This window comes from Furipterus horrens, unplaced genomic scaffold (genome assembly GCF_987537825.1).
Source record: "Furipterus horrens unplaced genomic scaffold, mFurHor1.1.pri manual_scaffold_4, whole genome shotgun sequence".
NCBI lineage: Eukaryota > Metazoa > Chordata > Mammalia > Chiroptera > Furipteridae > Furipterus > Furipterus horrens.
Window position 1 is genome coordinate 140,460,875 of NW_028327174.1, and position 13,403 is coordinate 140,474,277.

The following is a 13,403-nucleotide window of genomic DNA, read 5'->3' on the forward strand; positions in this document are numbered from 1 at the left end:
GAAAAGAAATGGTCTTTCTCATAATACAATTTCAAGAAAAAGGAGGCTGCAAGGCCCATTCAGCGAGGTGTGAGAGGCCTACAAGCTGCACACCCCGCAACCGCCTCATGCTCGGATTTCATCTATGGGTTTTTGTACAGTGCTTTTTTTGGATGATGCAAACCGCTCAAGTGCAGCATTAAAGGCTCTCCACCCTGGGAAACGATGCAAGAACATGTCGCTTAGGCTGCCAGGTCCTCCCTACCCACAGCCAAGGGCTGGAGGCCCGGTACCCGCTCCCAAAACCGGTCCACAACAATCGTTTCCTCCCTCCCGGCCTTTTACATACAGTACACATACAAATACACACGCAAAGCAGCCAGCAGGGGCGGGCCCGGCCTGACCACGCCGCACACCGCAGGGGGGAGCGGCGGCAGGCCGACCTATTTTCGTCCACACCTTTTCCATTCGCAGCCCTCCCTCCCTCCACTTGGCTGCAACTATTCTGAATAAGAGGACTTGCGGGTCTAGGGTCTCCTGTAGTACCGATTCGAAGCCACACACCTGAGGTGAGTGCTGCGCAGCTCCCCTTTACTCGGCGAGCAGTTGGTCCCGCCCCAGTGCTAGCGGGCGCCGAGCGGGAGCCGCGCGGGAGCAGCGCAGCGACGACGGCGGCGGCGGTTGCGATTCCGAGCCGTTCAGACGCCTCTGCGGCAGCTGGTGGCGCAGGTGGCTTGCGTGGACGCGGACAGTGGCGGCCGGCACGCCACCGCAGCCTAAGCGCCCACAGCCCCGGCAGGTGAGCGGGCGGTGGAGACTCGCCCCGCCCCCCCCCTCGGTGGCCTTGCCCCGGGCTGTAGCGGGGAAGTGGCTGCGGCCCTCCAGGGAGCGGAGCGGCGGCCCTGGGCTGCGACCGTCGGGAAGCAGGTTGTAGGGGGAGTGGTCGTGTGTGGATGGAAAGGGAAGGTTCCCCCTTTTTTTGCCAATTTTTCCCCTTAGATCCCTCCCTCATGGGGCTTAAACCCTGAGGAAAAAGCTAGAGGAAAGATGGGGCGGGAGAAAGATGGGGGAAATTGGTACTGAGAAGCATCCCTGCCTCAGGTGGTGGCGTCTTTTCGGTCGTAGAGCGGGGTACCTGCTGAGGTCTGGAGGGGTAGCTCTGGGGCTGCGGAGGCCGCGCACTCGCGAGGGAGGAGCGGGAGGCGGCGCCCCCTCACTCCCACCCCCACCCCTCGGCGTCCTCCCTCCCTGGTGCTCCCCCTCCCCCGTCCGTCCCCGCAGGCCCCTCCCTCCGGGTTGCTTAGCTTTAACCGCCCTCCTCGCTTTCCCTTTTGCAGGCGCGTTGGAACACCCCGAGGCATCCTCGGGCTCACTGCCACCCCGGAACCTTGGTTCCAGTCGGTCCTGCCGCATCCCCCCCGCCGTCTGTACCGCCGCATCCCCTTGCTGGTCTTCGGAGCCGGATCCCCGGCATCGCCCCTCGCGAAACATGACTCGCGATTTCAAACCTGGAGACCTCATCTTCGCCAAGATGAAAGGTTATCCTCATTGGCCAGCTCGAGTAAGTGATTTTTAGCCTTCGCATTTAGCGGTTCTACCTTCCCTGGAGGCCTACATCCTACCTTTCCTTTCATTTTTTTTCCCTTATGCTCTCTGGCTTTCCTGTGGTCTCATTTGTAACCCAACCTTTCTTTCATTTGCGTTTTTTGCCCAGTAATCTCTCATGTAATTGTAAAAAACCTAGGCGTTTCTACGTACTTCATGTATTTCCTTAGAGCTTGTTTTTGACAGACTTTGCCACGTTTTCTTATTAGGAAATATTTAACATTTAAATGTGATGCCAGTTAATGTTTCATTGTTGGTGAAAATAATCAAGTATGTATTTTATGTTTAAAAATTAACGAGATATTGATATTTCCTTAATTTTGAGTAAAATGCATAATATTCAGTCTCTGCAAACCCTTGGATGTCAAAGAAATATAAGTGATTATATTGGATTTACAGGTATTTTTCATATTTTGTAGTTGATGAGGCCTTCTGGATTAGCTAGTTTAAATATTCTTAAATTTTGATTTTAGAGAGAAAGAAACATAGATTTTGTTCAACTTATTTTTGCATTCATTGGTTGCTTCTTGTATGTGCCCTTGACCCTTCATGAATCCCCATCCCCAATTGGTGTGTGTCAACCTTGATGTCTCATGATGACTAACCAACTGAGCACCCGGCCAGGGCTTGATTTGCTTGTTTAAGAAAGAGATGTAGGACTAGTCACAAAAATTATATAGTAAGTTGGCACAAAGGAAAGTTATTTTCATGTTTTTATTCATGAAGTTTGCCTTATGACCTTGAATAAGATGTTTTACCTCTTCGATTGTTTCACAGGGGCAAAAGAATGAATAGACCCAGAACCCAGACTCCTGGGTGCACATCTAGTGCTACGGAGGCAATTAAGAACCCAGGATTTTCTGTGCCAGTTAGGAATAGAGATTGTCTAAATAAGCGCCATTTTCAGAAAAAGATGTTTTTGTTAGTTTATGGTAGGACTCTGGTTCTGAGGTAATGATGGAACCTAAAAATTGTTGAGATCCATTAGATTAGTAAATTCAGAATTCTCAAGTATAAATATGACATTCTAAAGTTGTAATTTATACTAATTTGCTCTTATTTGAGGAATGAGTTTCTTAAAGATAATTAAAATTATGGCAGCTGGAGGAAACATACCTATCGGTTACAGAGAATAATGGAGTGGGTTGCCGAGTACTAGCCAAATATAAAATGTTCATGGTTTCTTGATTCTTCCCGTTTAGCTCTTTACATACTCAGGTTTACAATTTCTGTCCCTAATCTGGAAAATTTTTTTCTCTTAGTCTGTCAAGGCTACCTTTTCAGTGGAGTCTTACTTGAACAATTATTTATCGTAATTCTTGTCTATATGTTTGACATTATAATCTATTTCCTTTCTGATGACGTCTTATTTTAACTCTTTTGTGCATACCTTAACTTCCAAATAGATTGCAAGCTTCTTCAGGTCAATGGACACAAACTGAATTTCTTTATACCCCTACAGTCCTTAGAGCATAATCATGCACTTTAAAAACACTTTATTTTATGTTTAAATAGAGCACAGGGAAACTTGGAGGGTTTAAGACCCCTCGAAGAAGCCTTTCTCATGGTTTTAGCACCCTATTTATTTTGAGGTGTTATAAAATCGGAGGTAGTGGGCTACATCTATATTCAGATTTCTATGCCACAGTACGATTATAAGCCAAATGAAAATGTTTTAAAAATTATCTACTCTTTGACCTCATCCTCCCCACATGGTCTAATATGTTAGGTGAGTAAGAGTTGGTGCTGATGAAAGCAAAATAAAGTAGCCTTAGGAGGGCCAGAGTTTTTTCCTTCTTTATTTTGTAAGTTCTATGTTTAACAAGTTTATTTGTACTGTAATGGGACATTTCTGTCTTTCCTTTTCTCCTTTTTTCTTAGAAGCCAATCTAAGTATGTATTCTATGTTTAAAAATTAATGAGACATTGTTATTTCCTTGATTTTGAGTAAAAGGCAATGATTCAATCTCTGCAAACCCTTGGACATCAAAGAAATATAAGTCTTTGCTAGAGGGTTTAGAATATGCATTTAAGGTCTTAGTAGTGACAGTGACAATCATGTTTCTATTTTGATTTTGACATTTTTTGTTTATATATCAAACTTCATTAATTCGTACTTTTATTGATTTTGAGAAGGAGGAGAGAGAGATCGAATCACTGATTTGTTGTTTCACTTATTTATGCATTCATTGGTTGCTTCTGTATGCTCTCTGATTGGAGATCGAGCCCACAACCTCAGTGTAGTGGGATGATGCTCTAACTAACTGACTTACCCAGCCAGGGAAAACTTCATTAATTGTTATGTCTTGCACATTCTTATAATACTAAACCAGTACTAATTGTTTTTAAAGCCAACCTAAAATAATTGCCTACTATTTATTAAACTCTATAGATGCTAGACATTTGCACAAACTTTTAAAGTTGTTTGTTAGCTGAAAGAAACATGAACTAGGTTGACAAAATATCCCTTAACTTAAGGCCTCTAAGGATTTTCAGAGTTCTTGGGGCCTTCTCACAAATTTGAAATGACAGTTGAAATAATCATCTATCAGATAACTGAGGAAATTAAAGTCCCTAAGGTGTTAGATAGTAATGATTTTGTTGAGGACTGAATGCTTCAGACGGCCAGTCAGATCATCCCCATGATCTGTACTTTCCTTTTTAAAAAATTATATTTCATTGTTTATGCTATTTCAGTTGTCCCAATTATTTCCTCCTTTACCCCCATAATCTCTGAGGCAACCCACACCGTTGTCCATACCCATGGGTTATGCATATAAAGTTCTTTGACGACTATGTTCCCTGTGCTGTACTTTACATCCCCATGGGTGTTCTGTAACTATCAGTTCGTGCTTATTAATCCCTTCATCTTTTTCTTCTACCACCAGCCCCCCTCCCCCCAATCTGGCAACTATCAAACGTTCTTTGTGTTTATGAATCTGTTTTTGTCCTGCTTATTTATTTTATTTTTTAGTTTCAGTTGTTGATAGATACATATTTATTGCCATTTTATTGTTAACTTTTTTTTATCTTCGTCTTAAATAAGTCCTTTTAACATTTCATATAATAATGGCCTGGTGATGGTGAACTCCTTTAACTTTTTCTTATCTGGGAGGCTCTATCTCTTCTTTGATTCTAAGTGTAACTTTGCTGGGTAGAGTAATCTTGGTCATAGGTTCTCGCTTTTTATCACTTTGAATATTTCTTGCCAGTTCCTTCTAGCCTGCAAAGATTCTTTTGAGAAATCAGCTGACAGTTTTAGGGTGGCTCCCTGCTTTTCTCACTGCTTTTAAGATTTTCTCTGTGTATTTAACCTTTGGCATTTTAATTATGATGAGTCTTGGTATGGGCCTCTGGATTCATCTTAATTGGGACTGTGTTACCTGGACTTGCATGTCTATTTCCTTTACAATGTTATAGGAGTTTTTTTTTTCATTATTTTTTCAAATACATTTCCAATTGATCTTTCTTTTCTCCTTCGGCAACCCCATGATGTGAATATTGGTGTGCTGAAGTTACACTATCCTCATTTTTTAAAATTGTATTTTCTTGCTTTTCTGATCAGTTATTTTTTGCTTCCTTATTTTCCAAATTACTGATTTTATTCTCATCTTTATCCACTGTTGAGTCCCAGTAAATTGTTTATTTCAATTAGTGTATCCTTTGTTTTAGGCTGAATCTTTTTTTTATGCAGTTGAGGTCCTCACTAAGTTCCTTGAGCATCTTTCTAACCAGTGTTTTGAACTCTGCATCTGATAGATTGCTTATTTCTATTTAGTTTAGGGTTTTTTTCTGGAATTTTGTTCTGTTATTTCATCTGGTCCATGTTTCTTTGTCTCATTTTGGCAGCCTCCCTGTGTTCATTTCTGTGTACTGGGTAAAGCTGCTACGTCTCCCAGGCTTGGGAGAGTGGCCTGATGTGGTAGGTGTCCTGTAGGGTCCAGTGGCACAGCCTCCCCTGTCACCCAAGCTGGGTACTTAAGGGTGCCCACCATGTGGACTGTGTACACCCCTCCTTCTGTGGTTGAGCCTTGATTGCCGTTGGCACATCCAGAATCAGCCACTGTCTGTGTTGTCTGGGGTCATACAGCATAAGCTACAGTGGGATCTGTAGATGGCTCCTACTTGTCCTGGGCTTGGAGGTTGCCCAGGCAAGGCCAGTCTGAACCAAGGCCAACTGTTGCTAGTGCCAGGCCTGGGGCAACTTAGCAATAGGGAAGGGGTTCACTGAAGCTAGATGCTGCTTGTTTGAGAGAATTTAGGAAAATCTGAGGCATGTGCCAAGACAAGCCATTGGTATGGAAAAGCCACTGGAAACAGCTTGGGTGGAGCAGGACCTCAGGGAATCACCAGGGTGGAGCAGTGTGTGTCAGGTTGATGGAGTCTTAGATAATGGCACCTGCCTGCCAGTTCTGGGCTCTGTAGCTCTGTGTGTATGTCGGGGTGGGGGTGGGGAGAGGCTCAGAAAGGATGAATGGCCTATGCCAGCGTTTTTGTCTGGGAGAAGGCTATTCCCAGTACTTGCCCTGATGTCAGACAATTCAGTTCCTCCCTGTATGTCTGATGCCTTTGGGTCTGCTGCCCAGCACTGGAGCTCAGAGGGAGTGCAACTAAGTGTGTGCATGGCCTTTTAAGAGGACGTGCTTTGGCCTCCAAAGGTTTCTGTCTTCCACAGCTTTAATCCCTGCTAATTTTTACAGCCAGAAGTTATGTGGACTTCTCTTCCTGACACTGGAACCCTGGGCTGGGGAACCTGGTGTGGAGTTGGGACCCTTTGCTCCTGAGATCTGTTCTTACTTTTATTTTGTTCCACCACACTGGGTGTGGGATCAGCCCGTTCCGTGTCTCCACCCCTGCTACCAGTCACAATGTAGTTTTTTCTTTAATTTCATAATTTTAGGGCTTCCATTCAGGTTGATTTCTGACAGTTCTCAATGATAGTCGTTCTCTAGTTGTAATTTTAATGTGGTTGTGTGAGGTGGTAGCTGTGTTTACGTACACCATCGTCTTGACCAGAAGTTCCATGGTATTTTCTTCAACATGGTAACAATGCATGTATAGCAGAGTAGGTCCTCTGATGGTCTTCTCCCTTAACAAAGTCAACAGATTTTTTAAATTAAAATGTCTTTAAAATTAGGGGGGGAAAATGAAATAAAATAGAAATGCTATTAATTTAACTCTGAGATCTGCTTTCCCTTTATTAATAAGCCAAAGTCACAAGTATCACAGATACGTTAGATATGGCAGTACCTGATGCTTCCTTCCTTACTTAATTAGGATTGGAAGAGAAATAAAGGAACAGATAGCTTCATATGATTCAGCCATGTAGGTATTAGGTCATTACAGAGTGTGTTTCAGACTTTGAGAAACAACTGTTTTAGACTTTTGTTAATGTCTATTTTTATACTTGATCTTAGCCAAAAGGCTGAGAAGTGATATGTTAATATCCATTTTTACATTGCTCCAATATTTGTATAGCTTCCATGCAGAAATATCATTTAGGATTTTCAAGCAAGTTTAGACACCACTGTCTAAAAACTTATGGTCAGATATGTTTAAAAATTCAGAAAGGTAATGATGGTACATATATACCATATATTTTGCTCCTGAATAAGGTCCAGGATAACACATAATAAAATACCACAATATTTCTGCAGAGAAGCATCAGTAGTAACATAAAAGAAGTGATGGAATAGCTTCACTATACATAAGGTTCTGCCACCAAATGAATTTTTAGAAATATTTTGGATTTTAGAGCTTCTTGTGTTTCAAAACTATAGAGATGAGGGATTATGGACCCATAGAACTGGTCCTCATTATATCATATTCCTTCTCGATGTTTTGTTGCTACTTTATTCTTCTGTATTGAGATGTGTCTGATTTTAAATATTTTAATTTTTCTGATCTTTCTTTTAGGTAGATGAGGTTCCCGATGGAGCTGTAAAACCACCCACAAACAAACTACCCATTTTCTTCTTTGGAACTCATGAGACGTAAGTCCTTTTGCTTTAAGGGCAAATCAGAGTTTCTGTTTTTTATCAGGGTCATTGGACATAAAATGAAAAACAAGTATTGATTAATTCAAAGGAAAAATAGTAAAGGAATAGAGAATTTAAAATCATCTTTGAACTTTGGAGGAAGTGTTCAAGTCTCTTTTAAAATTTATTTTTAGGGTAGGAAAGTTAGTGTAACTAGAAGAGCTATTTCCTTAATTAAAAAAGCAATCTATATATGGACCCTCTCGGCAACTAGAAGAATGACTGATGGATGTAAGGAAAGATTTAATGTACTTGGCATTCATATGGAGTATAAGTGCTTTTTATAAGGACAACTTGGCACCTTATTTTAGGCTTTGTTATATTAGCCATAGAAACAGTATATTATGGGAAAGAGGAGAAGAAGACATCTGGGTAGTTCCTTCTGTGTGTATTTATATGATCCTGAGAGCCACTGTGACTGCTGTGCTGCTCATGGTGGATAAGTGGCAGAAAACCTGATTTTGTGAAACAAATTAATTTCTCCAAAATTACAACTGAATATTGAACTGTTACTTCTAGGTGCATAGGATTATTCTAGGGGCTATCTCATTGATTTCAGAAAACAATATCCTATATACCTTTAATGGCCTTACAAGTACTATATATAGTCTCATTGGCTTCGGACCTGAAGTTTAGATTTGCCATAATTTTGATAAAGTATGCTTTACCTGGGACCAGGGGAAACAAAGATGCCGATATTTTAGACATATTCCTAAGAGTCTACAATGGCAACATTTGGTTTAATGTTGCTTAGCTGTTACATGAATTTTCTTGTAATTTCTTTTTACAACTTTATTGAGATATAATTTGTGCCATAAATTTTACTTGCTTAAAGTGTATAACTCAGTGGATTTTAGTTTACTTCCATTATTGGTTATTCTCCATTCATTCCCCAACCCTAGTCAAGCACTATTTTACTGTCTATCTGGATTTGCCAGTTATGGACAAATAACCACTTTCATAAGCATAATTTAGTTAATGAAAAGAATGAATTAGTAATATTTAAGAAATTAGAATGTATTCAAGGAATTAAAATACAATTTAAAAAATTAAGCTAATAAATACAGTTTCATTTCAGAATGCGCTTGTTTTGTGCCTTTAGTGTTCTTATAAGTATACCATTTATCTTTAGAAAGGCCATGCTGCTATATATGTCAGTTTGTTGACTTTTTTTGTACTTCAGGTTAGGTTTTAGAAAGTAGATCTCTAATGATTTGCCTCCTCCTCTCCCCTCAAAAGTTGGGAGGGTGATTATCTGAACCACTTTCCATTTGGGTTTTGTATAATCATTTTATTTTAACTGCCTGTAGCCAGGGAGATGGGAAAGGAGGAACACAGAAGACAAAACGGCAATTTAGAAAACAGTGCTTATTCATAATTTTTATATGTCCTTATATTTTTTAGGACACATTCTTACATTAAATTTAGATGAAGAATGATTGTACCTTTCCCAGCATTTAAAAATGAGGATTTTTATACTGTATAAATTAAGATACTTTTGTTGTCAATTTAGAGCAAATTCTTTTGTAACTTTAATGAAAATATATGAATTTTCTTAGCGTTATATGACATTCACAGTAAATTCATCCAGCAATCAAGTTTTGAATATTAGACAACAATAAATGTTTATCAACTATGATCATATACTAGGTATCTTAAAAGTTACATTTTCAAAACACATTCTTAATAAATGAGACTGCATGGGCCCAATGCTTCACTGGAGCCAAAAGTCTTGATGTTTTCCTTGACTATATATTGCAATCTTTCCCCTTCCTCCTCACATCTAGATAGCCACCAAGTTTCGTTCTTTTCCTTGAAAGTGCATTCTGATCTGTCCACTCTTCTCCATATCCTCTGCTACAGCTCAAGTCCATATCACAATTACTCTTGGAAATAGCATCTTAACCCTATCTTGGTCTCAGTTTCTACTCTTCATATGTCAAGTGATCCTTACAACCCAGTCAGATCATGTCATTTCCCTGTCTGTAAAGCTTCAATGGCTTCCTTACTAATGTTAACAACAAACAAAACCTCCAAATTTTGTCTGCAAATGTAGTTTATAAGACCCTATATGAAGTAGTCTATCCTTATTACCTCTCTAAACTCATCTAATTTTTTTCCCCCACATAAATATATTTTGTCTCTGGTATTTTTTTCTTGTTTTCCCTTTGTTGGAAAATGCCTTCATATTTTTAAAGTGTGGTCTCAGCTCAAATCCTGCTATTTAAGGGAATACTGTTCTATTTCTCTATAAAGTCTAGAAAATTTAAATGAAGATTGTATTTTTGTTAGTTTTATCTCCTTACTGCTCTTTATTTAAAAATACTTTATTTATTTATTTATTTTTAGAGTGAAGGGGAGGGAGGGAGAGCAACTGATACATGAGAAAGATTGGCTGCCTCTGGCATGCCCTTAACTGGGAGCCTTGCCCATGACCCAGGCATGTGCCCTGACTGGGAATTGAACTGGCGACCCTTTGGTTCACAGGCCAGCGCTAAATCCACTGAGCCACACCAGCCAGGGCATTTTTTTTTTTAATACAGTGATGTTGGATGCTCAGTTCTAGGAACTTGAAAACTGTCCATCACAGGCTGTTTCAAAACCTGCCTAATGTACAGTTTTAGGAAAGTAGGTGAATGGGGAGGTCCTGGTGGTGGGCCATTTTTCATATAACCTGTCCACAAAAAAGGACTGAATCATAGCATAGAACTTTCTTCTGCATTTGTTTTTTTGTACAACTTCTGTACTCTAGCCAAAGCTGCAGGTGTTGGTGTGGGATTTTGTATAATTTCACATAAGCCTTATACCAGATAATGAGGAGAGGAACTGTTCATTCATCTCTGTGTACCAGCAGGTTCATAGCACATAGATGTATATTCAGTTGTCTATTGAATCATACTCTTATTAGAAAAGAATGCATGCTGTTATAAAATCTAATTATAGAACAGTATGTTTCATATTTTGTGACTTAATGAGAAAAGAAACAGCAACTTAGAATCAATTTTTTATAAATAAAACTAGCTGTTTAGTAATTTTTAGCAACAGGTAAATGAATTTTGGTTGTTATAGCTCTGATAAACTTTCTCATTTTTCATGTGTGACTTCTGTTTTGCTTTAAAGGAAGAGTTTTAGGTGTGATAACTAAGCTTGGGAGGGTTATAGTAGTGGGTACACACATTTACAAAACAGTGAATTTAGAGAAATAGCTGATTTTCTGTGCACTTACAATCTGTGAAAATTGGAATACACAGCAACACACTTATGACTTTTAGGAGTATGCCACGTAACAAACACACTTGGACGATTTAAGTTCCTTCAGAGTTATAAAATTAGTACCATAGTCAAAGGTTTCTTATTTTCTTAGAATAATTTACATTAGCCTTGGTTCTCTGGGACTTTGACATTGATATTTGAAGTCTGAGTTGCTGTGGCATCAATATTAGTAGATGTTTCAAAAACTACAGTGGATAAAGGAAACCCTGAAAGGAAAATTTTATATCTCAGTGTTTCCCATATTTTAAATTACAGTGTATTGTTATAAGTATTAGTTTTACTTTTTGTTGTTGTTTCCTTGCACAATGTCAGTAATAGCGTGTTCAAAGTTCTGACAATATTTCAGGCTATGAAAAAATCATAGTTTTTCCCATTGTTAAGACTGCCTTGCACGCTCAGGTTTTTTTTAAGTATATTTTATTGATTATGTTGTTACAGTAGTCCCAATTTTTTTTCCCTTTGCTCCCCTCTGCCCAGTAACCCCTTTCCCTCCAGCAGTCCCATCCCCCTTAGTCCATGTCCATGGGTCATGCATGTAAGTTATTTGGCTTCACCCTTTCCTATATTATTCTTAGCATCCCCCTGTCTATTTTGTACCAACCAATTATGCTTCTTAATCCCTGCACCATTTTCCCATTTCTTCCCCTTCCCCCTCCCAGCTGATAACCCTCCACATGATCCCTATACCGATGATTATGTTCCTATTCTGGTTTTCTTAGTTGGATTTTGTTTTTATTTTTTATATTAACTTGTTAATGGTTGTGAGTTGTCATTTTAATGGTCATAGTTTTGATCTTCTTTTTCTTAAATAAGTCCCTTTAACACTTGATATAATAATGGCTTGGTGGTGATGAACTTAATTTTAGCTTTACCTTGTCTGGGAAGCACTTTATCTGCCCTTCCATTCTAAATGATAGCTTTGCCAGATAGAGTAATCTTGGTTGTAGGTCCTTGCTTTTCATTACGTTGAATACTTCTTGCCAGTCCCTTCTTGCCTGCAAAGTTTCTTTTGAGGTAATCAGCTGACAGTCTTATAGGCACCCCTTTGTAGGTAACCCTCTGCTTTTCTGCTGGTTTCAAGATTCTCTTTATATTTCACCTTTGGCATTTTAATTATGATGTGTCTTGGTGTGGTCCTTTTTGGGTCTAGCTTGTTTGGGACTCTGTCCTTCCTGGACTTGTATGTCTGTTTCCTTCACCAGGTTTGGGGAGTTTTCCTTTATTATTTTTTCACGTAAGCTTTCAATTTCTTGCTCTTCCTCTGCTCCTACTGTCACCCCTATGATTTGGATTTTGGCACGTTTAAAGTTGTCCCAGAGGCTCCTAAGCCTCTCTTCATTTTTTTCAATTCTTGTTTCCTCATTCTGTACTGGTTGACTGCTTTTTTTCTTCCTTATGTTGCAAATCATTGATTTTGAACCCCGTCTCCTTCCCTTCACCATTGGTTTTGTGTGGATTATCCTTTGTTTCACTTAGCATAGCCTTCACTTCTTCACTTATGCGTTTGCCGTACTCAAGCGTATTGCAATATTATCACCATCATAGAGTTAGCTAATACTTCTAGCATGTCCAGTAATGATTCCTTTTTTGTGATGAGCACATGGAAGGATCCACCATGTTTTCTTTTTGTCTCATTAAGAGGCTTCTTAGTCTTAAGCATATCCTTTGACCACACAGTTCTTTTTTTCCCCCAACAGTTCTACTTAGAATTTATTATGAAGATAAGTATAGAGATTGAGCAATGTATTTAATACAGCTATATTATTTTATAATAGAAAATTTGATATTGAAATGGTCCTACAATAGACAGATTAATTTTGGAATGGACGTTTAGTGAAATAGTATATAGCTGTTATGTAATTGTTGACATGAGAAGGTGTTTGTTTTAATTTGAAAAATATTTATGGATGAGTATCAAATACATTGAAATCGTTTGTGTGTATATGTACAACTAAAAAGTGGCTGGAAACAGTAGTTATCTGTGGTTGATAAAATTATGGATCATTTTTTGTTTTCTTTGCTAGAATGTGATATTTACTGAAAAATACTTTAACAGCTTTATTGAGATATACTGTAACTTAATATCACAAACAATTCATCCATTTAAAGTGAACACTTCAGTTCTTAGTATATCCAGATAGTAGTGCAGACATTTGCACACTTCTAGAACATTTTAATCACCCAAAAAGAAACCTTGTACCCATTTTCCCTCAATTCTCCTTCCTGTCTTTGCCCTAGGTAACCACTAATCTGTTTGCCTTTTTTGGGCATTTCAAGTAAATGGAACTATACAACATGTGATCTTTAATGACTGGCTTTGTTTACTTAGCATGTTTTCAAGGTTTATCTATATTGTGGCATGTGATAGTACTTCATTTCTTTTTATTGCCAAATATTCTATTGTGTTGACCTACTGTATTTATCTATTCATCAGTTGATAGATGTTTGGATTGTTTCTACTTTGGCTACTTCATATAATGTTGCTATGAACATTTGTGTACAAGTTTT

The 13,403-nt window shown here is 39.0% G+C and overlaps 1 protein-coding gene across 5 annotated transcripts in view; it reads left to right on the plus strand.

The window, feature by feature from the left end:
- Window positions 1-619: 619 nt before the first annotated feature.
- The window catches only part of PSIP1 (PC4 and SRSF1 interacting protein 1), a 38,732-nt gene continuing 25,948 nt past the window's right edge, over window positions 620-13,403 (plus strand). For 2 of the 5 annotated variants that reach the window (XM_090274089.1, XM_090274083.1), the window contains exons 1-3: window positions 620-778; window positions 1,317-1,540; window positions 7,501-7,577. In XM_090274089.1, coding sequence (XP_090130215.1) covers window positions 1,469-1,540; window positions 7,501-7,577 — 149 coding nt within the window. In that variant the 5' untranslated portion in view covers window positions 620-778; window positions 1,317-1,468. Of the gene's footprint in view, window positions 779-851; window positions 907-1,316; window positions 1,541-7,500; window positions 7,578-13,403 lie in introns of those variants that run through there. The other 3 variants (XM_090274088.1, XM_090274084.1, XM_090274082.1) reach the window with 2 other exon arrangements.